Consider the following 27,875-nt stretch of genomic DNA (forward strand, 5'->3'; position numbering starts at 1 on the left):
TAGAAATAAGATTTTAAAGAAAATTTTCCAAAAACAAAATTTCAATACCGCAATTTTTGTTTTATTTGGCTGAAATTTTGCATGTAGTGTTCTGTTATAACTTTCAACAACTGTGGCAAGTACGGTAGAAATCGGTCTATAACCTGATATAGCTCCCATATAAACCGGTCTCTCGATTATCCCTGTTCGGTTCGTAGAAGCTTTAATTTTTTATAGTTTGGCAGAAGTTTGGTATGTAGAATATATTTATGCCTTTCAACTAAATTTATTTTATAGATGCGGCCCTGCATAACTTAGCACGCTTTTGCTTGTTTAAATTTCAATTGATGTTATTATTGCACTTTTGACATTTGCATTCGTATTTGGCATTTTCATTCGCATTGCTTTTAAGTTCAAATATTCATTTGGGTAAATATGGGCATTTTCTTTTCTTATGTGTTTTTAATTAATATATTGTTCCTATTTGGTCTGTAACATCTTGTCAGTCCAGCCCAACAAAAACAAACTAAGTTAACGAATACCACTAAGTGTCTTGCGTTGCAACAGTACCTTTCTTCGTTAATTGTTTACTCTTCCTAGTGGACGGGTTATATCGTGAAAAACATAAAAATAAATAAAAGCTGTTGATGAAAATATTACGACACAAAGAAAGCAGATCTCAATTGTTTCATGATGAAATTGAAGTTGTCGCTCGGGCCCGAAAGTGTGCAAGGGAAGTTGTTTGGAGAATGAGAAGGAACGACTCGATACAATGTTTTTGATAGTTTAGTTAATGGGCATTTTTAATATTTCAATACTTTGTTGTTTTTTGGTTCATTATAACGTGGCCATGCCAGGACAGACATGGTAGGAAGTTTCATTTTATCCTTGAGCCCTGAAACAAACCAACTGTTCAAAAAGCTGCGCAAACGAAATGGGAAAAGAACAGTGTATAACCGGCAGTCAACCACCAAAAGCATACTGAACCATGTTTTTTGTGGTGCCCCACGATTGTCCGGTTCCCAAGGCAACAGTGTCAAAACCTAAATAAACACACACACACACAAGCACAAAACTCGTGCCTCTTTTAACAATGCCTACACGTTCGGCGAGGACAACAAGGACAACGACCAGACTCAAGTGGTGGTGTTTGTAGTGTTAGCTCGTTGCCGGACAGACTGGCGTTAGTTGATTGCAATCGAAACGTTTTCATCGCTCGTCCTTCTTCAAGACAAGGCTGGAGCGGCCTACTTCTAGAAGCATTTGCATGAAAATTTAAAAAACCCAGAAGACCGAAAATATCATCGGATATCTCGTCGGCGGTTTTTTATTCGCTGTGCTAAATACTTGGAAAACATTGCTTAACTTAAATGTGGACGTCTGTTTGGCCTGGACAGCTGCTACATCTAAGTCCTTGACGTCGACCCACCCGCATAGCGCATAGCGGTGGGAAATCGCCTATGTTCGCCTCAGTTTGCAGAAGTAACTGCGTAATTGCGGTGGCCAAAAGAAACATTCCAGCTAAAAATTAATTACATTCTGCAATGAGTGCGGAAATTGCAAGTGACGCCAGTGGCATCACAACATCCACCATGGAGGAGAATCCAAGTCAAGCAGCTGCACAGCCTGCACCACCGCCTCCACCCACAGCCGCCGGCCGACCACCTACATCATTACTTTTTTCGGTAAGCATATATATGTTCTGCCTTGCTCGGTTGATGTAGATGCTTGAGGTTTGGGGTGTGTATTTTTGTGTTTGTATTTTTTTTTTTTTTTTTTTTTTTTGAAAGGAAAGTGTTGAGGTGTAGCCAAGTCGATGTGCCTTCCTGGGGATCCGTTTTATTCAATAACGCCAGGCCAGACACTTGCACGCACAAACGATTTCGACTGAACAACCTCACCTCTCTAACCAATAATTGCAGACACAGACCCAACCACAGCCATCCATATGTAAATTTGGTTGAAAATGAATTTAAATTTGCAAAAACGAAATTGTTTTACTAGCGTGGAAATTTAGTTAGCAGCCGCCTGGGAGGTGATAAAGGAGCACAGGCACGTCCTTCCACGTCTGTACGTGCCGTGGGCTATGCGGCCAACAACAGTGGCTCGGCTGGGCAGCGCTTTGATCAGTTCTTTGTGGAGAAGGCCAAACAACAGACACTATCCTCAGCAAATGCCGCAGTGGTGGCCAAAAAGGAAGTGAGGTAGGTGCATATGAGAAGCGCCAATTGTGAGCCAATGACCCGACCTTTCGACCATCACCTATTTCGAAATGACACGTTTTTGTTTTACAGTCCCCAAGTGAAGTATAAAAATCTGGAAGCTAAAATTGTGAAGTTGCTGGAGTCGTCCATTGTGTTGGCAGCCAAAGCTTCGTCGGCCAATAAATTGACTGGCGATTCAGTTGGACAGGATACAACTACGGCCGAAATGAAAGCGGCAGCAGGTGAAGCACTAAACAAAGCAAAGGAGGCATTTTCTCTTGACCGAACATTGCATAGATTTCGTGATCAACATGGGGAGAATATTTTCCATAACTTCGACTTAACATATGCTGTAAGTACGACATTTAAAAATATATTAATGTTCCTATTTTATTACAACTCCACTACCATATCCTTAAATTTTATGGCAGCCGGTTGTATACACCGTATTGGCCCGATGAAATCTTTCATCGGCAAGAGCTGTCGCCTCAATTTATAACACACTGCTATAACAACAACAACCATATTCTTATTCTATCCCCAAAATAGGCAGGTCAGGATCATGTTTGATTCGGATCCTTAGAGCTCTTATACAAGTCACTGTTTCATCGGGCAATTTGGAAGAATAATGCAACTCACTATTTCAAATTTCAGCTTTTATGGGCTTAAGACCCTATATCAGCAGATTGGTTTATATGACAGCTTTATCAATATAAAGTCCGATTTAGACCATATTCGGGTCGGAAGACTGGAGAACTTAAACAACTCACTGCTTCAAATTCCAGGGAATAAAGGTAATAAATGTGTCTTTTATGGCCTCAAGACCATAAGTCGGCAGATCGGTATATCCAAATAATGTCCGATCCAGATTATTCTTGGGTCGGATGTCGGAGGTCTTAACATTTAACTGCTAAGGTAGAATTTTTTGCCTTCTTTGTGAAGTGGTAGAAAATTTTTCACCCACTTCTATACACGAAATTTTTAAGAAAAAATACTATTTTTCAAATATTATTGACAAAGGTTGGGAGGCCTTTGTAGCTCAGAGGTTAGCAAGTCCCCCTTTGACGCTGAACGCCTGTGTTTGAATCCTGGTGAGAACCTCAGAAAAAAATTTTCAGCGGTGGGTATCCACTCCTAATGCTGGCAACTTTTGTGAAGTAATTTAAAAAAAAACTTCTCCCCAAGGAGGTGTCGCTCTGTGGCACACCACACAGTAATAAATCTGCCGCGTGAAAGCTAGTAACAAATCTGCCGTGTGAAAATGGGTAGAGATATCTCTTATATGGATTGATTGTGTAAAATTTCAGACCTAAGGTGGTCAGGGCGCCTCTTGGCAGGCCCCTAAAGTTGGTCACATCGGCATTTCGAAAAATTTTTCGGACTGCCAAAAAATTAATTTTTGGTCTGATTTTCAAAAATTATACAATATTCTACTGGTTTTGGGGATATAGGAGTTTATTTTATCTGTTGAAATTTTGGCCAAGATTGGCTTTAAATTATATCTTAATAATTATTTATGGATTGCCAAACTGAATAATCAGATGTGGACATTTTTCGCGGCAAAGTGGTTGTAAATTTTATCCCAAATACAAATCATGTATACAAAATGAAAATCAAACTATAAGTGCCTTCACAAATTGCAAAATACGATTCCAATCTCTTATCTCCCCGAAACCAGTTCAGATATTGGGAATTTACAGCAATATCAATCTAAAAAAATTTTGAAAATCGGACCACAAATGAAGATTTGGCAGCCCTGACATTTTTCGATATGCCAAAGTGACCAACTTTAGGTGTATACCAAGAGGCGCCCGGACCACCTAGGGCCTCGAAATTTTGCATACGACCTCGCTAACACATAGCTCTAACCATTCATACGTTTTTTAGAAAGTACGAGGGACTTTTTTAACAACACATCGATATATCCATTTCCGACCTTTTAAAGTATATATATTCTTGATCGTCGTAAAAATCAACCAACCAACATCTAACCATGTCCGTCCGTCTGTCTGTTGAAATCACGCTACAGTCTTCAAAAATAAAAATATTGAGCTGAAACTTTGCACAGATTCTTTTTTGTCCATAGGCAGGATAAGTTCGAAGATGGGCTATATCTTGACATACCCTCATATAGACCGATCTGCCGATTTAAAGTCTTAGACCCATAAGAGCTATATTTGTTATCCAATTTTGTAGAAACTTGAGACACTGGGTTGTGTCAGACCCCTCGATATCCCTCTTGAAGATGGCCCAGATCGGTTTTGTTTGTCCGATTTCGCAACATCTGACAAAGTGACTTATTTTAGGCATTTCGACATCCAAATCCTATATTGCTCAGATCAGTCCAGATTTCAATATAGCTGCCAAAAGACCAGGTTAGGTTAGGTTGAAAAGAGAGTGCAGATATTAATATGCCTCAATATTGAGAGAGAGTGATTGACTCGTCGTCGGCCCCCTGTCCATTAGGCGGTATGGGTGTCCTACCACTGTACTGCCTGATGGCTCAATAAGGATATTTGCATATCGTAATCTTCCCAATCTTGAAAAAGACGAGCTTGGTGCAGTAGTGCGTCATGCCCTCAGTTAATAGTCAAATATGTCTCAGAGATTCATTCCCACAACAAGTAGAGTTCCCCCTTCTTCCTCTCCCTGTGGAAGACCTCCTATTTATACACAACCAAATCTTTGTTTTGCATGTTAGAGACTTCTAACATGCGATCCGTCGCGAATTTGCCGCCCTCACCCTTGATGAAGATCGTCGCCTTTGTGAGCTGGGGAATGTCCATCTTTCTCACAAGGGCGAGCTTTGCGCACCAGGGAATGTAAATACTACCAACGAGGTTTTTGACGGCACCAATAGATTCTGCTGACGCAAAACGCAGAGTTAATATGTCGCCTCTATACTCGCAGCTCAACGTGTAGGGGTGGACCACCTCAAAAGTTCAACACATGTTCGAAAACCCGTTCGTTTACCAGATACTACCAGCATCAAGGACTTTCGCAGAATTGCGCTGCCATTGCATATTTCTCTATCTCTTTCGTGTTCCCCCGGATTGCTTTCCCGATCTTCTTGTGAGCTTACCAAAACTTTTGCTCACGTCTGCCGTCATCCCGCTATCCTCATCTCTTGACTTGACTGCGATTACTGTTTCATTGACACTGTCGCCATGACAAATATCGGTCCAAATTTGGATATAGCTGCCATATAGACCGATCTCTCGATTTAAAGTTTTGGGCCCATAAAAGGCGCATTTATTGTCGACGAAGTTTAGGACAGTGAGTTGTGTTAGGTCCTTCGACTTCCTTCTTCAATTTGGCCCAGATCGGTCGTGATTTGGATGTATCTGCCATATAAACTAATCTCTCGATTTTAGGCTTTAGGCCAATTAAAGGAGCATTTTCTGTCCGATGTCGCCGAAATTTTGGACAGTGAGTTATATTAAGCCCCTCGGCATACTTCTGCAATATGGCACAGATCGGTCCAGAATGGGATATAGCTGCCATATAGACCGATCTATCGATTTAAAGTCTTGGCCCCATAGAAGGCGAATTTATAATCCGATTTCACTGAAATTTGACATAGTGACTTATGTTAGGCTTTTCGACATCCGTGTCGTATATGGTTCAGATCGTTTCTTTTTTTTAGATGACTTGTACTTATTAGTAACAATGACTTGTACATAACATATTTCGATATATCTGCTATGGGGAATAAGGTATGTATTTTTCACCGGATTTTGACGAAAGGAGGTTTACAATATACCCGAGATGGAAGGTATCCAAAGTTCGGCCCGGCCACTCTTAACGCCTTTTTACTTGTTTTCTGTTCATTCCTTTAAAGAATTTTTCACAGAAATTCATTCTTAAAATAAAAATTTCATTAAAATTTAGCTTTAGAAGCAATTTTATTGAAATTTTATTTTTAAAATAAAGTTATAGAAATTTTGTCTTTAGAAAAAAATTAATAAAATTTTTGTCGTTGGGAAAATTTGTAATGAAATTCTGTCTGTAAAAAAATAATTTCGAGGAAGATCCTGTTCTGGCTGAAGTTTTGTCAGTAGAGAATGTTTGGGTGAAATTTTTAAAAAAATTGTCTAATATTTGTGTAGAACAAATTTCATTTAAATTTTGTTTTTAGTAAGAGTTTTTTAAGTAAAATATTTTAAAGGCAGCCGTGAGGGAATTTATATCTGTATGGAATATAACTCATATGAAATTTTGTTATATTTAAAGAAATATTGTGTATGTGTAATGATTTATTTGCGTAATTCATTTGATAATACATAGGATATACTTAATTTTAACTTAATTATAATAAATCGTAATAAGACAAAATAAATGTTGATTATAATATATGTTGACATGAATATTAAGAATTTTAAAACCAAAAAAAAAAACTTTTTTCTCATTCATTAATCAAAAGTAATTTGTACTTTTGACATTTTAATGTATTTTGGTAAATACGCCATTCAGTGTTGTTTAAAATTCCACAAAACTTCGGTAGTTATTAGTAGGATTTTCCCGAAATAATGTAGTTGATAGAATGAAAATATTGGGCATCTCCCAAGAAAATAGTATGTATTTTCCTTTTCATGTAAATTACAAAGTGTGCAAACGTCAACATTGCCAGTGCATAATGAACGAGCATTTAAATTCAGCAAACAACCTCCGGGACTTTCTGGCAAAATAGGATACATGTCATGAAATTTAGCTGCCCTCACACTCCTTACAAAGTCTTCGTATTCCAATTATTTCAATAATTCCAGCATAATAGTGTGTAGAGACGATAGGTTCCTTCTCCACTGTTCAAATTTTAAAGAGATGCCAATTTGGTCGCTTAATGTCGACCAATGCGAATACCAAAATGTACCCAGACACACAGTCTCTTTCGCAATTACCCGTGGTAACCCCAAAGTCAAGGGTAAAAACCTTTCTAGTGTAATACAAATCCAGATGGAGAGTACTGGAATGGCAGTTTCCAGGAGGACCATGTAATTCGGAGTATATATCGGTAAAAACAACATTTTCTTTAAAAGAACCTAAGCAACTTCTCAACGTGCTCGAATCTTTGAAAACACCAAATCTCGCCAAAAAGTATGGACCTAGCAGACGAGTTCAATTCCTTCATCTTATTCAAATGATTTATAATCGGATTATAGACGTAACTCAGCCAGGTGTTTTCTCCCAGTTCAGTTTATGTTTCTCCCAGTTCAAGCAGCTTTCCTAAAAATCACTATCTTTGATTTACTTACATTGATTTTCAAACCCCATTAACTGCAAATTTTCCTTAAAAGAACCTAAGCAACTTCCAAACGAGCTCGAATCTTTGAAAACCCCAAATCTCTGCGCCGTAATAGACCTCGCAAACAAGTTAAATATCTTCATCTTATTCGAAAGATTTATACTCGGATTATAGACGTAGCTCAGCCAATTAGCGTGTCTCTCTTTGATTTACTGAGATTGATTTTCAAACCCCCTTAACTGGAGTAAGAAAAGAGAACATCTATAATACTCAGTAACTCGACCTGTGAACATGATAAAAGAACAATATCGTCAACATACATTAAAACTTTCACAATCGTTTCACAAGCGGATACACCACATGGCAAACATTATGGCAAATCGTTCAAGTACAAAGAGAATAAAACTGGACTAATAAGACCCCCGTACAGACTCCCCAATACACAGGCCATCTTGGTCGAAAAGCCTGTTCTGCTCAGTTTGAGAAATAAAAGATTACGCGGATCTTGTCGAAAGCTGCAGAAAAATCTACAAACAAGTAAAAAGGCGTTAAGTTCGGCCGGGTTGAACTTTGGATACCCACCACCTCGGGTATATACATAAACCACCTTTCGTCATAATCCGGTGAAAAATTTTTAATTTATGCACCCATAGCAGCTTTATCGAAATAAGGTCCGATTTGGACAAAAAGTCGACACGGATCTAATTAGTCTAAGTGATCTAATAAGAACATGTCGTTGTTCAATTTCGCAGAACAAAATATTGGTCTTTTTGGTAGCCATATCCAAATATAGACCGATCTGAACCATATGCAACACGGATGTCGAAAAGCCTAACATAAGTCACTGAGTCAAATTTCAACGAAATCGGATTATAAATGTGCCTTATATGGGCCTAAAACTTTAAATCGAGAGATCGGTCTATATGGCAGCTATATCTAAATCTGAACCGATCTGAGCCAAATTGTAGAAAGTTTTCGAAGGGCCTAACGCAACTCACTGTTCTGAGTTTCGGCGACATCGGACAATAAATGCGCCTTTTATGGGCCTAATAAGATCTTAAATCGAGAGATCCGTCTGTATGGCAGCCATATCCAAATCTGAACCGATCGGTTCCAAATTGAAGAGGGATGTCGAAGGACCTAACACAACTCACTGTCCCAAATTACGGCGACATCGGACATTAAATGCGCCTTTTATGGGCCCAAAACCTTAAATGGATAAATCGGTCTATATGGCAGCTATATCCAAATCTGAACCGATCTGGGCCAAATTAGAGAACACACTGTCCCAAATTTCAAAAAAATCGGATAATAAATGTGGCTTTTATGGGCCTAAATCGGCGGATCGGTCTATATCAAGATATAGTCCGATATAGTCCATCTTCGAACTTAACTTGTTAATGGACAAAAAAAGAATGTGTGCAAAGTTTGGACTAAGCGGATCGACCATTTGAGACGCAGTCACGGTCAATATTTGCAATAATCAATATTTGAAATAATCTTCAAATATTAAATTATATGGATCGTACTATCTATTCAAATAAACATTTCATGCGTTTTTCTGAATTTTATGTGTTATTTTGAAAAAACTTTCCTATAGCTCCTAAAAAATCACCCTCAAAAAAAATCAATACACTAAAATTTATACTTAAAAGGAAACCACCAAAAAAAGTTAAAGAAGGACAGAGCCAACTATATAATACCATGTAACATCAGCTGTATTAATGGAACTCAGACGGTGTCATTACATGGAAACTAAATTCTAATCAGACTGGTTTTGATAGATTTTGTCCGATTTGTTCAGCTGGTTATTAAAACCATTTTGTAACAAAATTGTACAGATCTGTTTAAAATTAAAATAAAACTATCCAATAACTGAAAATTTAAAAAAAAAATAAAACAAAAACGGCCGGGCTGAATCTTATATACCGCCACCATGGATCGCATATCGAGATCTTTTCCAGGTATCTGTTTTTAGGCAAACAAAAGAAGAAAGAAAAGAATTACTATGCTATATTAAGTTATGTATCGATTGGGACCATAATTGAATTGAATGTTGAAGACAGTAGAAGTCATTGTGTAAAATTTCAGCCAATTCGAGTAAGAATTATGTCCTTTTAAGGGCTCAAGTAGTAAAATTGAGAGATCGGTTTATATGGGAGCGATATCAGGTTATAGACCGATTCGGATCATATTTGACACGAATGATGAAGGTCATGGGAAAAGCCGTAGTACAAAATTTCAGCCAAATCGGATAATAATTGCGCCCTCTGAAGGCTCAAGAAGTCAAGATCCCAGATCGGTTTATATGGGAGCTATTGGTTGCCCAAAAAGTAATTGCGGATTTTTCATATAGTCGGCGTTGACAAATTTTTTCACAGCTTGTGACTCTGTAATTGCATTCTTTCTTCTGTCAGTTATCAGCTGTTACTTTTAGCTTGCTTTAGAAAAAAAGTGTAAAAAAAGTATATTTGATTAAAGTTCATTCTAAGTTTTATTAAAAATGCATTTACTTTCTTTTAAAAAACCCGCAATTACTTTTTGGGCAACCCAATATAAGTAGAACCAGTTAAAACTTGGTTTTGGGCAAATCCCAATTAGCAATCTATGACATTTCGAACGATAAATCACATAATGTGATTCGAACGATAAATCACAGATTGGTTTCATAACCCTGAATTACACAAACCAAGAATTGTAAAAGTACAGTTCAAATGGGCTCAATACCTGTATAGCAATAATATTTTCCATTTCCAAAGATATAAAATGGACGAATACATAATTGTGCATTAAGTAAGTCATCGCCCTGATGATAAAGCGGACGATTATGTTAAGTTCTTAAGCAAAGCAGTAAATTGTGAAGTTAAAACAACTTATTGAGTAGTTTAAATATTAACCAAAATTGTTTTATGTAGAGAGCCTAACTGCCTAAAAATGTTATTTGACAAGGACTGTTGATCAATGTAATGCAAAAAACACTTTTTAGCGCAAAAACACTTAAGGTCACTTCTTAGTATCCGTTGCTTCTCTTTTTATTATAACACTCCTTCGTATTTCATATAAATCCATTCACTGCTTTCCTCTTATGACTCTCTGTTTTCTATGAATACACCTTTAACTCCCATCTTTAATTCATTTATCTCGTATTCATTAGGAACTTTAGCTTGAATTGAATCTTTAGATGAAAAGCTAAAACTTTTACCAATTTCATTTTTCATCTGTTCTCTGGGTGTCCTTACACCTTCACCCCTTTGTCTGATCGCCAACCACTTAGTGAGTGAGGTATGCATGCTCGATAACAGACACCAAGCACAACTTCCTATTTTCACATTTACTTTCCGCTCTTGAGGAGGACACTAGTAGCAGCAGTCCTTAGACTCATCCATAGCTCGTTCTCATAAACTTACACACTTTGAAGTGTATTAGCTTCCCTTTTGGTCGAGATACTTTCGCTTTTGCAAAGTAAGGAAATAAAATTTGCCATTGGCGGAGTGGGTGGAAGTGGTGGCGTTTGTGGCAATGGATATGAACATTTTGGGTCAAAAGGATTCGAATACATAAAGACCATTGGGGGTAGGGATATTGGGGAGTGGGTCTAAAAGAGTGGCATGAATAATACACGTTTACTAGCTGCTGCATGTCTGAACGACTAACTTATTCACCCGTCATCCATTTGAAATTTGCAGGTCTTTTTTAATCTGGCCGAGCAGTACGAGAGGAATGACATGCATATTGAGGCGTTGAACACCTACAGCATCATGACGAAGAACAAAATGTTTCCGCATGTGAATCAGTTGAAGTTGAATATGGGCAATATTTACTATCGCATGGGCATGTATCCGAAGGCGATTAAAATGTATCGCATGGCCCTGGATTCGGTACCGAACAACTTGAAGCAGTTGCGTCTGAAAATCACCCAAAATATTGGCATTCTGTTTGTGCGTATGGGTCAATATGCTGATGCTGCGGCCAGCTTCGAATTTATCATGTCTGAGAGAGCGGACATTCGCAGCGGCATCCATTTGATTCTCTGCTACTACGCCATGGGCGATGTGGATAAAATAAAGAGCACTTTTCGCAATTTATGTGATGTCCAGCCAATGGAGGCCGAAAAGGATTTGGACAACGAGAACAGCATACTCAAGCTGCAACAACATGTGGTCAATGAACAGCAAAGTAACCACCATCACCAGCAGCAGCTACCGCCTCAGCAATCCCAGCGCAATTTACATCATCAGAATGGATTCGAAAATTCGCCAACGGCCGAAATAGAGGTAATCAATAGCGGAAACGGCAGTGGCAGTGGTAATGGTGGCGGCAGTTTCGATATCGTTGACGATAAGCACAACAGCGAGAATGGAGGCGACGGAGGCGCTGGTGTTGGAGTCGGCATTCCGAACGATACCAACGACCACCGCCCCAAGACTGGTTTAAGGCCTGTCGACCGTAATGGCTACATATTTCAATCGCTGAAATCCGACGAGCTGGCAATTTATATCAAGCAACGTAAAAACAATGAAAAACGCGCCATAACAATGATTGTCGATTTAATTTCTCCCATCATTGAGGAAAACTACAACGATGGTAAGTGGGGATGATAGTGGCGTGTGGTCACACACAAATGTATGAGAAAATAGGAATGCCGATTTAAGCAAAGTTTGCACATTAATTATTCCTTTCCACGTCAAATCTGCAATATTTCTTGGTAAATGCTTTAGTTTAATGTTGTAGTTATGGTGCAAATCATCAAACTATCGTCAGAATATTGGAAAATTACATTTCGTCAAAAATACCCACCTTCTAAAGTGTCGGCACTTTATTTCACTCAGTTCGGGTATATTCTGTAAAATAAACTAGCCATCTGTCCGTCTGCAAAAACATGCTAGTGGATAAACGAATTCAAATATGCGCTTGAAATATTACACAGATACTCCTTATTGATGTAGGTCGATGGGGATTGGAAATGGGCCATATCGGTTCAGAATTGGACACAGCAAATGCAAATTTGGCCATGAACATCCACTAAGGAACAGGCGCAAATTTCTCCCATATAACAGAGTGCTGTCCGATTCATATTTTAAGCTCAATGATAAGGGACATCCTTTATATAGCCGAGTCCGAATGGTACACAGTGCCTCTTTGCGTATTTGTTAGACAAAACTAATTAAAGTTAAAGTGTAATATAGAAAATAATGGAGTATGGTCCAAATCGGACTATAACCTGATATAGGCTAGGTTTAAGTGGCAGTCTGTCATCAGACTCATCTAGACGTTTTCGTTCATTGTGATATCACAGGAACAGAGAAAGCAAGATGCCTTCTTGTTTCTACCGTTGAACCATCCACATCCCTTCAAAAAGCCCAACAACATGGGAATGTTCACATCCGCCTTAATCAGACAGTTTCTCAAAGAAATGGGAACCTCCTACTGACTGACAGTGCGGGACACACACGCTGGTGTTCTATAGTCTTTTCTTCTTTGATGTACTCCTGTCCCACCTTTTGTGTGTGTTTCCACGCTGTCAATCAGAAAGAGTTCCATTTTAGGTTCTTATTTCTTTGAGAACCTGTCTGATTTAGCGGATGTGAACATTCGCAATGGATGGTTCAATGGTAGGAACTAGAAGGCATTTTTCCTCTTCTGTTCCTGTGGTATCACAATGGACGAAAATGTCCAACTGAGTCTGATGGCAGACTGTCACTTAAACCTAACCTCTCCAAACTTAACCATGGTCCAAATCGGTATATAATCTGATATAATTCCTATATAAACCAATCCATTGACATGAGTTTTTAGGCGTTCAGAAGGTGTTTGCTTTATCTTACTATTTTATCCCTGAATTGTGTTTGCCGTTTTACAGATTTCCGGTGTTTATATTAATTTTTTGTGTATTCAAGGGACTATAGTAGAATTTTCGGGAGCCCATTTTTTTTGAATGTTTTGATATGCTTTTTTACAAACTAATCCAAAAAATTGAATTAGTGCACGTTGGTGCAGCTGAAATTTAGCTTTTTTGATACAACACTCTTTACTGAAGAACACTGAAAAAGAACTATGACAACCAAGATGGCCGTTTTTAGATCCACTCTGCTTAAAATTTCAATTTTGACAGTTATTGCTTTATGTTTGTCTCTTATTATAAACTAACGGCACTAACCATATGTTTATGTATGTGACATCTGTCGTTAAGAAATTAACTTTCAGGTATGTCCTCTTTAAGATCTTAAGTCCTTATTAAGATCTTATTCCAATTAAAACAAGTAAAAGCGTGCTAAGTTCGGCCGGGCCGAATCTTATATACCCTCCACCATGGATCGCATTTGTCGAGTTCTTTTCCCGGCATCTCCTCTTAGGCAAAAAAGGATATAGGAAAAGATTTGCTCTGCTATTAGAGCGATATCAAGATATGGTCCGGTTTGGACCACAATTAAATTATATGTTGGGACACCTGTGTAAAATGTCAGCCAATTTGAATAAGAATTGTGCCCTTTGGGGGCTCAAGAAGTAAAATAGAGAAATCGATTTATATGGGAGCTGTATCGGGATATGTTGATGGTCATGAGAGAATCCGTCGTACAAAATTTCAGGCAAATCGGATAATAATTGCGACCTCTAGATGCTCAAGAAGTCAAGATCCCAGATCGGTTTATATGGCAGCTATATCAGGTTATGAACCAATTTGAACCTTATTAGCCACAGTTGTTGAAAGTAAGAATAAAATACGTCTTGCAAAATTTCATCCCAATCGGATAAGAATTGCGCACTCTAGAGGCTCAAGAAGTCAAGACCCAAGATCGGTTTATATGGCAGCTATATCAAAACATGGACCGATATGGCCCATTTACAATCCCAACCGACCTACACTAATATGAAGTATTTGTGCAAAATTTCAAGCTGCTAGCTTTACTCCTTCGGAAGTTAGAGTGCTTTCGACAGACGGACGAACATGGCTAGATAGACATTAAATGTAGCGACGATCAAGAATATGTATACTTTATGGGGTCTCAGACGAATATTTCGAGTAGTCACAAACAGAATGACGAAATTATTGGGTTGCCCAAAAAGTAATTGCGGATTTTTTAAAAGAAAGTAAATGCATTTTTAATAAAACTTAGAATGAACTTGAATCAAATATACTTTTTTTACACTTTTTTCTAAAGCAAGCTTAAAGCTGCCATATAGATCAATCTCTCGATTTAAAGTCTTGGCCCCATACAAGGCACATTTATAATCCGATCTGACACAGGGACTTATGTTAGGCTTTTCGACATCCGTGTCGTGTATGGTTCAAATCGGTCTATATTTGGATATGGCTACCAAAAAAACCAATATTTTGTTCTGCAAAATTGAACAATGACTTGATCTTATTAGATCACTTAATATCCGTGTCGAATTTTTGTCCATATCTGACCATATTTCCATAAAGATGCCATGGGTGCATAAATTATAAATTTTTCACCGGATTATGACGAAAAGTGGTTTACGTATATACCCGAGGTGGTGGATATCCAAAGTTCGGCCCGACCGAACTTAACGCCTTTTTACTTGTTTCAAATGACATAGCTCCTCATGACATCCAACATCCGTGGTAAGTATGGTCCAAATCGAACTATTACCTGATATAGCTGCCATAAAAACCGATCTCTCGATATGACATCTCGTACCAGTGGACACCAAAACCATCTATGTATCTATAACCTAATATTGTTCCCATATGTACCTATCTTTCTATTTGTTTTCTACATTCAAGTGAAGGTCCAATCCTTTCCTGATTTTGCACAAATTTAATACGTAAAATGTATTCCATTTGCAGAAATTTATAACTACTCTGCTTGGCCGAACTAGGACATTTTACTTGTTATTCTTGACTATGACACATTGTCTCCAATACCTTCGAAGAATTTACATCAGTGACAACCTCTTCTGGCGCCACGTTGCATAGTGTTGCCCTGTTGGACAAAAATGCTAAAATCGAAAGTGAAAATTCTTATGAAATTGTTTACTAATCATTTAAAAAAATCTAATTTTTTTGCTCCTTTTTAGAAAGACAGTTAAAAACTTCTTTGATATGGGATTTAACATATCAAACTATTCAACAACATGATATAGTCCGATTCGGACCATAAATTAATGCTGAACATTGTAGAAGTCATTGTGTAATATTTCAGTGCATTCGGATAAGAATTTCGCTCTGTAGGGGCTCAAGAAGCAAAATCGGTAGATTGGTTTTTATGGGAGCTGTATCAAGCTATAGGCTCAAGAAATCAGGATCCCAGATCGGTTTATTTGGCAGCTATACCAGATTATGTACCGATTTGCGCCATACCTCATACACCTCATGCAAAATTTAAGCCAAATCGTATGAGAATTGCGCGCCCTATTGGCTCAAGAAGTCAAGATCCAAGATCGGTTTATATGACAGCTATACCAGATTATGAACTGATTTGAACTATACTTAGCTCATTTATTGGAAATGATACCAAAACACTATGTGCAAAATTTCAGTCAAATCGGATAAGAATTGCGTCCTCTAGAGGCTCAAGAAGTCAAGACCCAAGATCAGTTTATATGGCAGCTATATGAAAACATGGACCGATTTGGCCCATTTACAATCCTAACCGACCTACACCATTAAAGAGTATTTGTGCAAAATTTCAATCTGCTAGCCCTACTCCTTCGAAAGTTAGAGTCCTTTCGACAGACGGACGGACATGGCTAGATCGACATAAAATGTCATGACGATCACGAATATATAAACTTTGTGGGGTCTCAGTCGCATATTTCGAGGTGTTATAAACAGAATGACGAAATAAGTATACCCCATCCTATGGTGGAGGGTAGAAAAATGTTCTCCAGAAAATTCTACTATACGCCCTTGAATACACCAAACCCCAAAACTTAACACAAGTGTCAAAATCAATAAAACTGAAAACACAATTTAGGGATGAAGTGGTACGTTCAATTAAATTCCTTTTGCAAGGATAGCAAGTCAAATCAAGAGAATGATATATGGGAGCTTTTTAAGGATATAGACCGATTTGGACTATTTTTCACTGTTTTCCTTATTGCCCCAAAATATACATTTGTGCAAAGCTTTAGAGCTCTAACTATTTTTGTCCGACTATGGTATGAAAAGGTAACTCTGTGCGTTGCACGTTGGAGTTTTTTCCGGGAAATGTGTATCCAAGAATAGTTTTAGTGTTTCCTCATTGGACATTGTTCATACATCTTCAGACTTGTGAATGTATCGAAAAGGTTTGGAGGCTAGGATCATTCGTAGCCTAGAAGCCTGGGATGTATCCTCTAAGGAATTGCGGAATCCTACCCTTCCACTCTATTGAATAATTTAATACAACCCTTTCTTAAGTTAGGTAAGGTTTAAGTGGCAGTCTACCACAGGAACAGAAGAAGGAAGATGCCTTCTAGTTCCTACCGTTGAACCATCCAGATCGCTTTCAAAAGCCTTCCCTTCCATAGACCAACCATTTATCGGATCCGCCATGGTTGTCGCTCTTTGCCGCTTGATTGAATAGCGAGCGACTGCTGCTGTAGTATTTTCTTCAGGCTGAAGCTATCTATATATGACAATAAAAGATGCCTCCTTCGATTATTGTTTGAAGCCGTACTTTCAGGAAAAATAGCTTCATATTGGGAAGTTCAGATATCAACGACCGGTGTACCGACCTCTTTTACCCCATATGTTTCTTTGTATCGTATAATATCAGCGGAAGGATGTGTGACTGGGAAGTGGTCCCTTGGTTAAACGAAGAAAGGCGAATTAATATAAATTTCGGCACACATTCTGTATGACTATTCCCTCTATGCCAGAATAGAAAGTGGAAACTGCGGAAAATGTAGATATAGTGGTCAAGCGGATCACAAAGGTTGGTGACTACCTTATATCAGCATACTCTATGCCAGCCCAAGAGGCAAACAGGGGTCGACATGGTGGACCCCAGAACAGATTGGTCCAGGGAAGGGTTGCAGAAAACTCATCAACAGGGCGAAAAACACAAGGGCACAACACGACTGTGTCGTCTATAAGGGTGATAATACAAGGGCGACCTGAGAAGGGGCCAAAACAAATCATGGATTTAATTCTGCAGCTCCGTGGGGGATACATCTGAGTCCTCTTGGTTTAAAATTATTATATCCTCGGTACCTACTATGGTATGACACACATTTTCCGGGACATTGTGTATGAGCCGAAAATCCTTTGGGCGATCGGTTCATATGGCAGCTATATAACGTTATGGATCGATTTAAACTAAATTAGGCACATATGTTGAAGGTCAAAAGGTAGTTGTTGTACAAGATATCAGCCAAATCGGATAAGAATTGCTCCTTCTAGACGCTCAAGAAATCTAATCGGGAGATCGGTTAATACTAAGTATACTTGTTTGCAGTCAAAGCAAAACACTTCATGCAAAGTTTCAGAGGCTCAAGAAGTCTAGATCTGAGTTCGGTTTATATGGCAGCAATATCAAAACATAGAGTGGTATACCCCGTTTACAATCACATCCGACGTACACAAATAGGCAGTAGCGTGCTTCCGACAGACATACAGACAGGCACGGACAAACGAGAGGGCATGGCTAAATCGACTGAGAATCTCAAGACGATCAAGAATATATATACTTTGTTGAGTCTCAGATCAATATTTCGGAATGATGGAATAAGTATACTCCCATCTATGGTGGAGGGTATAGAAACGCCCTCGCAGATCGCTCATCAAGATGGCTGAACGTTGAGAATTACCATGTTGTGGGAGCAGGAACCATAGAGATATCCCAGACAATTGTAGAGCGAACGAACCTTACACATTCTATGGGAACTGAAATCTGTGGGTATATTGCTAGCGAAATGTAAACTAAGTCTTCAGGATCGGTACCGATGGGCAACGAACGATAGATGGTTACAAAGGGGATGTTGTGGGCATTCCAAAATTATGTGGCCTGATCTAGAATTGAAGAGGTCTACCGCTATACGGTCGCTGGCTAGAACGGACGTATCAGTCATTGTGTCCGTCATGACAGGTAACTGTATAATCGGAAAACATGCTGACAGACTATAGCACATTTACTGTGTGTGTGTGTATGTGTCGCACTGGCAGTCAGAAGGAGTTCCACTTTTAGTTCTCTTATCTTTGAGAACTTCACAAATTTAGGGTATTTGAACATTCGCAAGTTGTTGGGATTTTTAAAGCGATCTGGATGGTTCAACGTTTGGAACTAGAAGGCATTTTCCTTCTCCGGTTTCTATGGTACCACAATGGTCTAATTGAGTCTGATGGCAGACTGCCACATAAACCTAACCTGACTAACCTCACCTAAGTCAGATTTAAAACTGTTGCTGCAACCTAACCTATTCTAACCCAATATCTATTCCACATTTTTAAACGGATAGCTTTTTCGTTCGAACGCGAGACAAGTCAACCGATATCCCTGGTGATTGATTTACGAAATGCCTAAAAACACGACCTGTACCTTGGTTACACAGAAGGACAGGCGGACATGGCATAATCGAATCAGAATTTGTCTACCACCTCTCCTTTTGGTATACAAATTTGTTTTTCCTATATCTGCTACGTCTTTTACTCCAGACAATTCAGGCGACGACTTCCTTAACCGGAAAATAGAGAGAGGGAATACCCAGGATTGGAAAATATTTCCCGATTTCCCGGCAAATGAAAAAGGTCTTAAACAAATGCATACATGGAACAGTCTAAGGATACGGTTAACTACAAAACGTTGGAATAGGTTAATTAGTAAACCCCTCGGGGTATGGCAATATCGGCATCCCTATTTTAGACGTATGCCCCTTACATGCAAGAGTACATTCGCCCTTGCATGGATCTTCCACCATTTCCAGTTACTCATATGGTTGCAATTTGTTACAGGATACAACTGGTGCATTGAGGTCATTAAAACGTCCAATCTATCATGGCTGGCCAGCGAATTGGAATTGAATAAGGCTTTGGTCTATCTGCGTCAGAACGATGTCAATCAGGCAATTGAAACTCTGCAAATGTACGACCGCAAAAGTGAAGGATCCATGACGGCCAGTGCGCTCACCAATTTAAGTTTCATTTACATCAATGTAAGTATGTGGTAAAGCTAAATAGTACATGGTTAATGTTAATATGACCAACATTAAGCAAATTTATTTTGGCCTGCGTATCAAGGATAACATTTGTAAAAATGTTCGAACGCGTGTTGTGTTTACCCAGCTCGGCATTCCAATATCAGTATTTCACACCTTGCATCCCCATATCGTAGATGGACTGTATGACACTGTATGAGTTTGCAGGTAGTGGGTTACATTACCTCTGCGTTTAAAGGCTAATATTTTGCAATAGAAATCTTTTTTTTTGTTCCTGAAAGAAAAAAGTTTAAAGTGGTCGCCTATGCTGATGATTTGGCTCTTAGGCATGTATACATACTCACAAACATTATAAAGGGTGATTTTTTTGAGGTTAGGATTTTCATGCATTAGTATTTGACAGATCACGTGGGATTTCAGACATGGTGTCAAAGAGAAAGATGCTCAGTATGCTTTGACATTTCATCATGAATAGACTTACTAACGAGCAACGCTTGCAAATCATTGAATTTTATTACCAAAATCAGTGTTCGGTTCGAAATGTGTTCATTCACCGTAACGTTGCGTCCAACAGCATCTTTGAAAAAATACGGTCCAATGATTCCACCAGCGTACAAACCACACCAAACAGTGCATTTTTCGGGATGCATGGGCAGTTCTTGAACGGCTTCTGGTTGCTCTTCACTCCAAATGCGGCAATTTTGCTTATTTACGTAGCCATTCAACCAGAAATGAGCCTCATCGCTGAACAAAATTTGTCAAAATTTGAACACATTTCGAACCGAACACTTATTTTGGTAATAAAATTCAATGATTTGCAAGCGTTGCTCGTTAGTAAGTCTATTCATGATGAAATGTCAAAGCATACTGAGCATATTTCTCTTTGACACCATGTCTGAAATCCCACGTGATCTGTCAAATACTAATGCATGAAAATCCTAACCTCAAAAAAATCACCCTTTATATACATAAACTACGTACGACGAAAAGTGGTTTAATCTTGTTTACTTGGGAGGAGATAATGTTCTTTTTACTGAAAGCGGATAATATTTGTAAAACGTGGTTGTTTAATCGGAATAAGGAAGGATCTGAAAAAGTTTGGTGTTCAACATACACATACAACTGAACAAGGAATAAACGTAATAAAGATTATTATTAATGGCTTAAAATTTAACATCATACCAATGTACATGAGATTACAAACTTGGAAAGAAGAATTCTTAAAAATCGACTCTATACTCAGGGAATGTAGCATTGAAAATCCCATAATAATTGGCGACTTGAACGTGAGAATTGGATCATTGCAAAAAAACATCGATGAAATTTTTAAGGAGACATTTCATGCTGGTCTTGAGGAAAGGAGATCAAAAGATGCGGAAATAAATTCAAGAGGAAGAGACTTCTTGAAGCTTTGTTATGACCACGGGCTGGTAATTGCAAATGGAATGACAAATGGCGATGAAATTGGAGAATTCACCTTTGTAAGTACAGTTGGAACGTCGGTCAATGATATATGTGCGATCTCACAAGAACTTTTGTCGAGAGTACACAGATTTACAGTTGGGAATAAAATCTGGTCAGATCACATGCCAATAATTTTATCGATGATATATAGAAGTGAAAATATACCGGAAAAACTCAATACACTGTTACCAAAGCTTAACTGGGATAATCGCAAATATTTTGAATACCAGAATGAAATAAACAAAATCCTTACAACGCGCAGACAACTCTCCCCTTATTCATTCTCCGAAATAGCGGAAATAATACAAGAAGCACATCGATCTATAGCTACGACAACAATGACATTTTCAGGTCGTGAAAAATGGTTCAACGTTACATGTTTTAACGCAAGGAAAAAATCTTTTGAATATTTGGATAAATTTAGAAAGTACGCTAGTCGTGAAAATAGAGAAAAGTATGTATACTTTAACAAACGGTATAAAGAAATTTGTGAAAATGCCAAAGCCCAATATAATAACAGATTGGAAAGAAAGATAGACGAGGTGAAAGATTCTCATGATTGGTGGAAGATCGTTAGGGAGCTGAGAAACGAAGAAAGGTGTGGTAGCATACCCGTGAAAACGGAGGACTTAAAGAATTATTTCCAACAACTGCTAACCCACACAAAAAATTTTCCAGATATTCATTACGCCTATATACACTGGAGAGATGATGACTTGGATAGGGAAATATGTTTGATGGAAGTTAAAAAGGCCTTAGGCAAAGCAAAGCTAAATAAAGCACCAGGAGAAGATCGTGTGCCATACGAATTTTATAAATACGCAACTGATGAATTGCTACAAGAAATAACATGTACTTGCAACGTTATTTTCGAAAAAGGAGAAGTAGACAAGTCGTTCGTTAGAAGCATTATTTACCCAATATTTAAAAAAGGTGACAAAACTCTTCCCAATAACTACCGTGGAATATCATTCATGAATTGCTTACCAAAAGTGATGATGGGTATTGTCAAAGATCGACTGGCTAATTGGTCAGAAAAACATGGAAAAATAAATGAATATCAAGCTGGATTTCGTAAAAATTACTCTACCGTTGATAATTTGTTCAACTTATCCTCAATAATACACTTAAACTGGCACAAAAACAAAAAAACCTATGCTTTCTTCGTAGATTTTAAAGCTGCGTTTGACCGAGTATCTCGAAAAGCCATGATATACAAACTTCATACCATAGGAGTATCAACAAAAGTAGTTAACTTTATTGAAAAAATATATGAAGAAACTAATTTTTCTGTATGGACAGGCCAGGAACTCTCCAGTGATTTTAATACAACCACAGGTGTTAAACAGGGCTGCTTATTATCTCCTCTCCTATTTGCTTTGTACCTCAATGACCTACATGAATACATTGGTGGTGGTACCACAGTGGATGATCAAAATATTCGACTTCTGATGTACGCCGATGATATCGTCATCCTAGCTGACGAAATAGACGTGATGCAGCGTATGATACAAAAACTGGAGGAATATTGCAAAATATGGAACATGGAGGTTAACATGGAGAAATCAAAAATAATGGTATTTCGGAAGGGAGGAAAGCTTTCGAGTAAGGAAAAGTGGCTGTATAATGGAACAGAGATCTCAATTACATCGGAATATTCTTACCTGGGGTTGACATTTACACCTAAACTCTCACTCCGGAAACAAATACAGGAGAGAAACCAATTAGCCAAAAATAGCATCAACACCACTTGGAATTGTTTCTTATCAAAACCCAATGTGTCCATAAAAACAAAATGGAAACTCTTCTTGGCCATTAGTAGGTCTATACAATCATATGGATCACAAATATGGGGGTTTTCTCACTTTGATGAAGTTGACCAACTGACACTATATTTTTTAAAGAAGGTATTAAAAATGCCAAGTTTTACTCCAACGTACATAATGATGTTAGAGACTGGTGTCGAAAACGGGCATATATACACTTTGAACAACCATCTTAACTATATAACGAGAATTTTGTATGATTACAAAGATGATAGGCTACCTAAAATACTAGCCAAAAAAGTGATGAGACACGAAATATTTTGGAAAACGCATATAAATTCTTTAACTCTGCAAAATAGTACAGAAGCTTTCACGCCAAATCTGTCAAAACAATGTTGGTTACAAAACATTCAAAATCTCCTCCAAAACATACGTGCAACAAAAACAAATGATGCACTTTCAAACGCAAATAATACACACCGCTTCTACAGTAAGCTCCAACCTACTTTTGGGGGATTATACTTTGTCGAACCCTTGATGCAGGACGAACTGATGTGGATATTAAAAGCTCGAAGTGGGATGTTTTCATTAAATTCCAACAGGTTCCAAACAAATTCAAATCCAATATGTTCAATGTGTAATACAGTTGAAATAGAAAACATTCAACATTTCCTGGGTCGATGCCCAGCTCTCAAAGAATTCCGATTAATGTTCTTCCAAATGCCCATAATTAATGAATCTGATTTAATAAATATTCTCAATGGAAATGTTATACACTGGAAAAGTTTAGCCAGTTATCTAAAAACTTGTATGTTATATAGAAACCAGTTATTGTCTGAATTTAATATATAAAAGAAAGGAAAAACAAACTCGTAAATCTCTAGTATATACACTATATTTTAATAATGGACAGACGACCGAAGGTCAATGTCAAGAAAATATATACTCAATTTATTCTTTTAGAATGCTATGTTTATATTGCTATATTTATATGAAAACATTAATGAAATTAATAAAGAATACTACTACTACTACTACTACTATTTGTAAAACGATATATGTGGAAGTTACTTTTGGGCAGAGGTAATCATTTCCGACTATGACACTGAACGACTCGGTATGAATTCTGTCGAGAACATCAGAAAAAATTTTCAGCGATGTATATATTCTTGATCGTCTGGACATTCTGAGTCAGTCTAACAATGCCCGTCCGTCCGCCTGTCTGTCGATTTGAAATCACGATCGCGGTCGCATGCAAAGCTAGCCGCTTGAAATTTTGCACCGATACTTAATATTGATGTAGGTCGTTGGGGATTTAGCCCCTGGAAGCCACAATTTTTGTCCGATATGGCTGATTTTGTATTATTTGTACATAGTGTTTTGATATGACTTAAAACAACTGTGCCAAGTACCGTTCAAATCGGTCAAGAACCTAATATAAATCCCATATAAACCCCATATGAGCTCCTCGAAGCCACAAGTTTTGTCCAATTTGGCTTTAATTTTGCACGCAGTGTTCTGTTAAGACTTCCAACAAATATGCTAGGTACGGTTTGAATCGGTCATATAGCTTCCATATAAACCGATCTCCCGATGTGATTTCTTGAGCCCCTGTAAGCCTCAATTTTTGTCTGATTTGGCTGAAATTTTGGGCATAGGGTTCTGTTTTGACTTCCAACATCTGTGCCAAATACGGTCCCAATCAGTCTATAACCAGATATAGTTCCCATATTTTAGCTGAATCCATGGTGGTGGGTCTCCAAGTTTCGGCCCTGCCAAACTTAGCACGTTTTTACTAGTTTTTTTTTATTTGCCAGCTCAATAGAAAATAATTGTAAATATTCAGTCAGTTTAATCGAAATTTCTATACATTTATGTAGGTGTTATGGTGTCAAATCATTTTGATTAGTTAAATCATTTTATTTAATTTTTTTTTTTTTTCAATATTCCTGAAAATAAAATTGATTCAAATGCAATTTTAATTTACTCAATTAGTTGGGCAATTTAGAAATGGCAACACATTGCATCCAGCAATTAAATGAGATTGGGGCGTTACAAACGAATGCCATGGCTTTGGTGAATGCCAGTATCATCGATTATCAGAAGCAGAACTATGCAGCCGCTCGTAACAAACTGGAAAGAGCTCTCCAAATTCAATCCGACAACTTTGAGGCCAACTACAATCTAGGCCTTGTGGCCATGCAGGAAAATGACTTTGCATTGGCTGAAGAACAGTTTGAGAACTTGAGGGCACAGCTAATGGTTCCACACTCAGTGCAACACAGCCATGTATATTACCAGTGCGCAAAGTTGCAAGAGAAATTGAATTCAAACACCATCGGCGGAGGAAGTTTTAAGCTTAATAGTACATCGACGGCTTTGCAATCCTATCTACAGGTCTTGGGAATATCGGCAGGAGAAATAGATTCGCATTTATTCGAGAAAGTCGGTTCCATCTATGAGCAGTTGAATGATCACCAAGAAGCCAATCAGTATTACAATGAAGCCTATCGTATAAATCCCAGTGACATCAGCATTGCCAGTTCTATTGGGTCCTACTACATTAAGCTGCAAGCAATAGAGAAGGCACTCTACTATTACGAACGAGCTGTCCTAGCCGATCCTAATGATCCGAATTTAATGCTGCGTATTGCCAGTTGCTTTCGCAACTCCTACTTGCCCCCCAAACAGTATTTGGGAATGTTTGAGAAAATTTACACCCTCTTTCCAGACAACTTGAACTGCGTGAGGGCCTTGGTACAGGTGACCAAGAGTTTGGGAATGCCAGAGCTAAATGAGAAATACACATTGGAATACGCCCGTCTGCACAAAGCTCAGACGGAAAGGGAAAATGAGCAGAGGTACCAACAACAGCGTCTTTCGTCAGCTGCCTCTGGAAGACTAGGCAGTAGTCGATTAAAAGGTATGAATGATTTTTTTAGAGCCATCCCAGAATTGAGTCTCTACAACATATTTTTCAGCTTTTCGAAATGATAGAATCCCTGATTTGGATGGTGGCCTATCCAACGCCATCTCAGATAATTTTAATGGTGACCATTATGTTCGCACTTCGGAAACTGGACATTCAGGTACACAAAAAATGCATATTGGTTGGGTGATCAGTTTGGCTTTTTAAGTCGATTATAGTAACCGGCTTCATAAACATTGCCGCTATTCTTATTTTTATGCCCACCACCGAATGATGGGGGTACATTCATTTTGTCATTCCGTGCAACACAGAAATATCCATTTCCAATCCTATAAAGTATATATATACTTGATCAGCGTAAACATCTAAGACGATCTAACCATGTCCGTCCGTCCGTCTGTTGAAATGAAATCAGTCTTTAAAAATAGAGACATTGAGCTGAAACTTTGCACAGGTTTTTTTGTCCATAAGCAGATTAAGTTCGAAAATGGGCTATATCGGACTATATCTTAATAAAGCTCCCATAAAGACCGATCCACCGATTTAGGGTCTTAGGCCCATAAAAGCCACATTTATTATCTGATTTTGCTGAAATTTGGGACAGTGAGTTGTGTTAGGCCACTCGATATCCTTTCGATATCTTATATCCAAATCTTTCTTCAATATGGCCCAGATCTGTCCAGATTTGGAAATAGCTGCCATATAGACCGATCTCTCGTTTTAAGGTTTTGGACCCATAAAAGTCATGTTTATTGTCCGATGTCGCCGAAATTTGGAACAGTGTGTTGCGTTAGGGCCTTCGATATCCTTCTTTAATTTGGTCCAGATTGGTCCTGATTTGCATAGAACTGCCATATAAACCGATCTCTCGATTTTAGATTTTGGGTCCATTTAAGTCGCATTAGCTGTCGGAATTCGGCGTAATTTGGGACAGTGAGTTGTTCATCAAAATTGAACAATGACTTGTACTTATTAGACCACTCAATGTCCGAGCCGAATTTATTCCAAATCGGAAAATATTTCGATATAGCTGCTATAGGGTCATAAATTCTGGTTTACATATATACCCGAGGTGGTGGGTATCCAAAGTTCGGCCCGGCAGAGCTTAACGCCTTTTTACTTTTTTGATAAATCATTTTTTTTTTGACAAAACTACCGGTTTCCTAGAAATTTTTAATAAAAAATATTTTCTAGAAATATGGAACATACCAATCTGAAGAAACTTGTCATAACTTTCAAATAATGCTTTTGTGAAAAGTTCAATAGAATTTTTGCTTTCGGAAAATTTCATTAACTGTTTATCCTCAAAGAACATTTTATTGACTGTTTGTCTTTAGACGAAATGTAATCAAAATTTGTTCTTTGGGAAAGATTTACCAAACTTTCAAAAATATATTATTTTCTTTTTTCGACTGAGATAGCTTCGGAGGTATACGTTAATTAGGAAAAATTTGTTTTGAAAAAAATTTCATAACTTTTTTTCAAATTTTGTCTTACAAACAAATTTCATTACACATTTTAAATTTCGTATTTTGTAAAATTTCAGAAATTTTGTTTTTAGAAAAGTTAAACTAAAAACTTTCGTATGTTAAAATATTAGAATGATATCTTCCTGAGCTTTAAACCAATGTTGTTGAAAAAGTGATTTATTTGCAGGTCTTCTTTTGACTTCATTCAAAGGTATTTTTGCAAAATGATTAAGAAATTTACTTTTACAATAAATAAAACAATTCGGTATTAAAATTTTCGAACATTTAGAAACCGGTTTTAGGAGAAGCCGGTCTATTGATCACTCTGTAAATTTGGCAAATTTATTAATAAATTTCCCTCTCTAACTTCACAGTGGCCCAGCATACTGATCCCCTTGGTCCTCCCGCAGAACGACCTCGTACTGGCGCCATAAAGCACGACATATCCGCAGACTCCGACGATGAGGAATTGAATGCCGAGAGCTTGTTGCCCATATAAACGATATCAACAAGCGAACCAACTACCACAGGAATGTATTTAAAATTCATCACGGCAATAAGTAGAAAATAATTTTGTACTATTTTCACCATTTTCATATATTCATTTATAATTGTATATAAATATATTATTACAGCGGAAAAGGTACGAAGCTGACCTGCATATACCACTGTCCGAAAAATAAATAAATTCGAAATCGCCTGCAATGGTTACTAATAGTA

The 27,875-nt window shown here is 37.9% G+C and overlaps 1 protein-coding gene across 4 annotated transcripts; it reads left to right on the top strand.

Moving 5' to 3' along the window:
• LOC106093020 (intraflagellar transport protein 88 homolog) lies at positions 1–27,875 on the top strand. Of its 4 annotated transcripts, none has more exons than XM_059362010.1 (11): positions 5–189; positions 277–408; positions 486–1,664; positions 1,984–2,183; positions 2,274–2,535; positions 11,112–12,009; positions 19,325–19,524; positions 24,753–25,422; positions 25,489–25,680; positions 25,739–25,846; positions 27,530–27,875. In XM_059362010.1, exons 3-11 carry the CDS (start codon positions 1,524–1,526, stop codon positions 27,652–27,654), a joined length of 2,796 nt encoding a protein of 931 aa, XP_059217993.1. In that variant the 5' UTR covers positions 5–189; positions 277–408; positions 486–1,523; the 3' UTR covers positions 27,655–27,875. The 4 variants fall into 4 exon arrangements, 3 of the variants coding, with proteins under 3 accessions (XP_059217994.1, XP_059217993.1, XP_013115442.2); XR_009396938.1 differs by having other exon boundaries at positions 7–189; positions 24,753–25,680; positions 27,530–27,715; positions 27,791–27,875; XM_013259988.2 differs by having other exon boundaries at positions 7–189; positions 24,753–25,680.

The sequence above is a fragment of the Stomoxys calcitrans genome, chromosome 2 (genome assembly GCF_963082655.1).
Source record: "Stomoxys calcitrans chromosome 2, idStoCalc2.1, whole genome shotgun sequence".
Taxonomy (NCBI): Eukaryota; Metazoa; Arthropoda; class Insecta; order Diptera; family Muscidae; genus Stomoxys; species Stomoxys calcitrans.

What these genes read in the sequence shown, in the direction of transcription:
- LOC106093020 (XM_013259988.2), top strand. Translation starts at nt 1,524, where the DNA reads ATGAGTGCGGAAATTGCAAGTGACGCCAGTGGCATCACAACATCCACC. An exon ending in GTGGCCAAAAAGGAAGTGAG is followed by an intron (nt 2,184 to 2,273) that starts GTAGGTGCATAT and finishes TTTGTTTTACAG; the next exon opens with TCCCCAAGTGAAGTATAAAA. An exon ending in TAAGTTTCATTTACATCAAT is followed by an intron (nt 19,525 to 24,752) that starts GTAAGTATGTGG and finishes TTACTCAATTAG; the next exon opens with TTGGGCAATTTAGAAATGGC.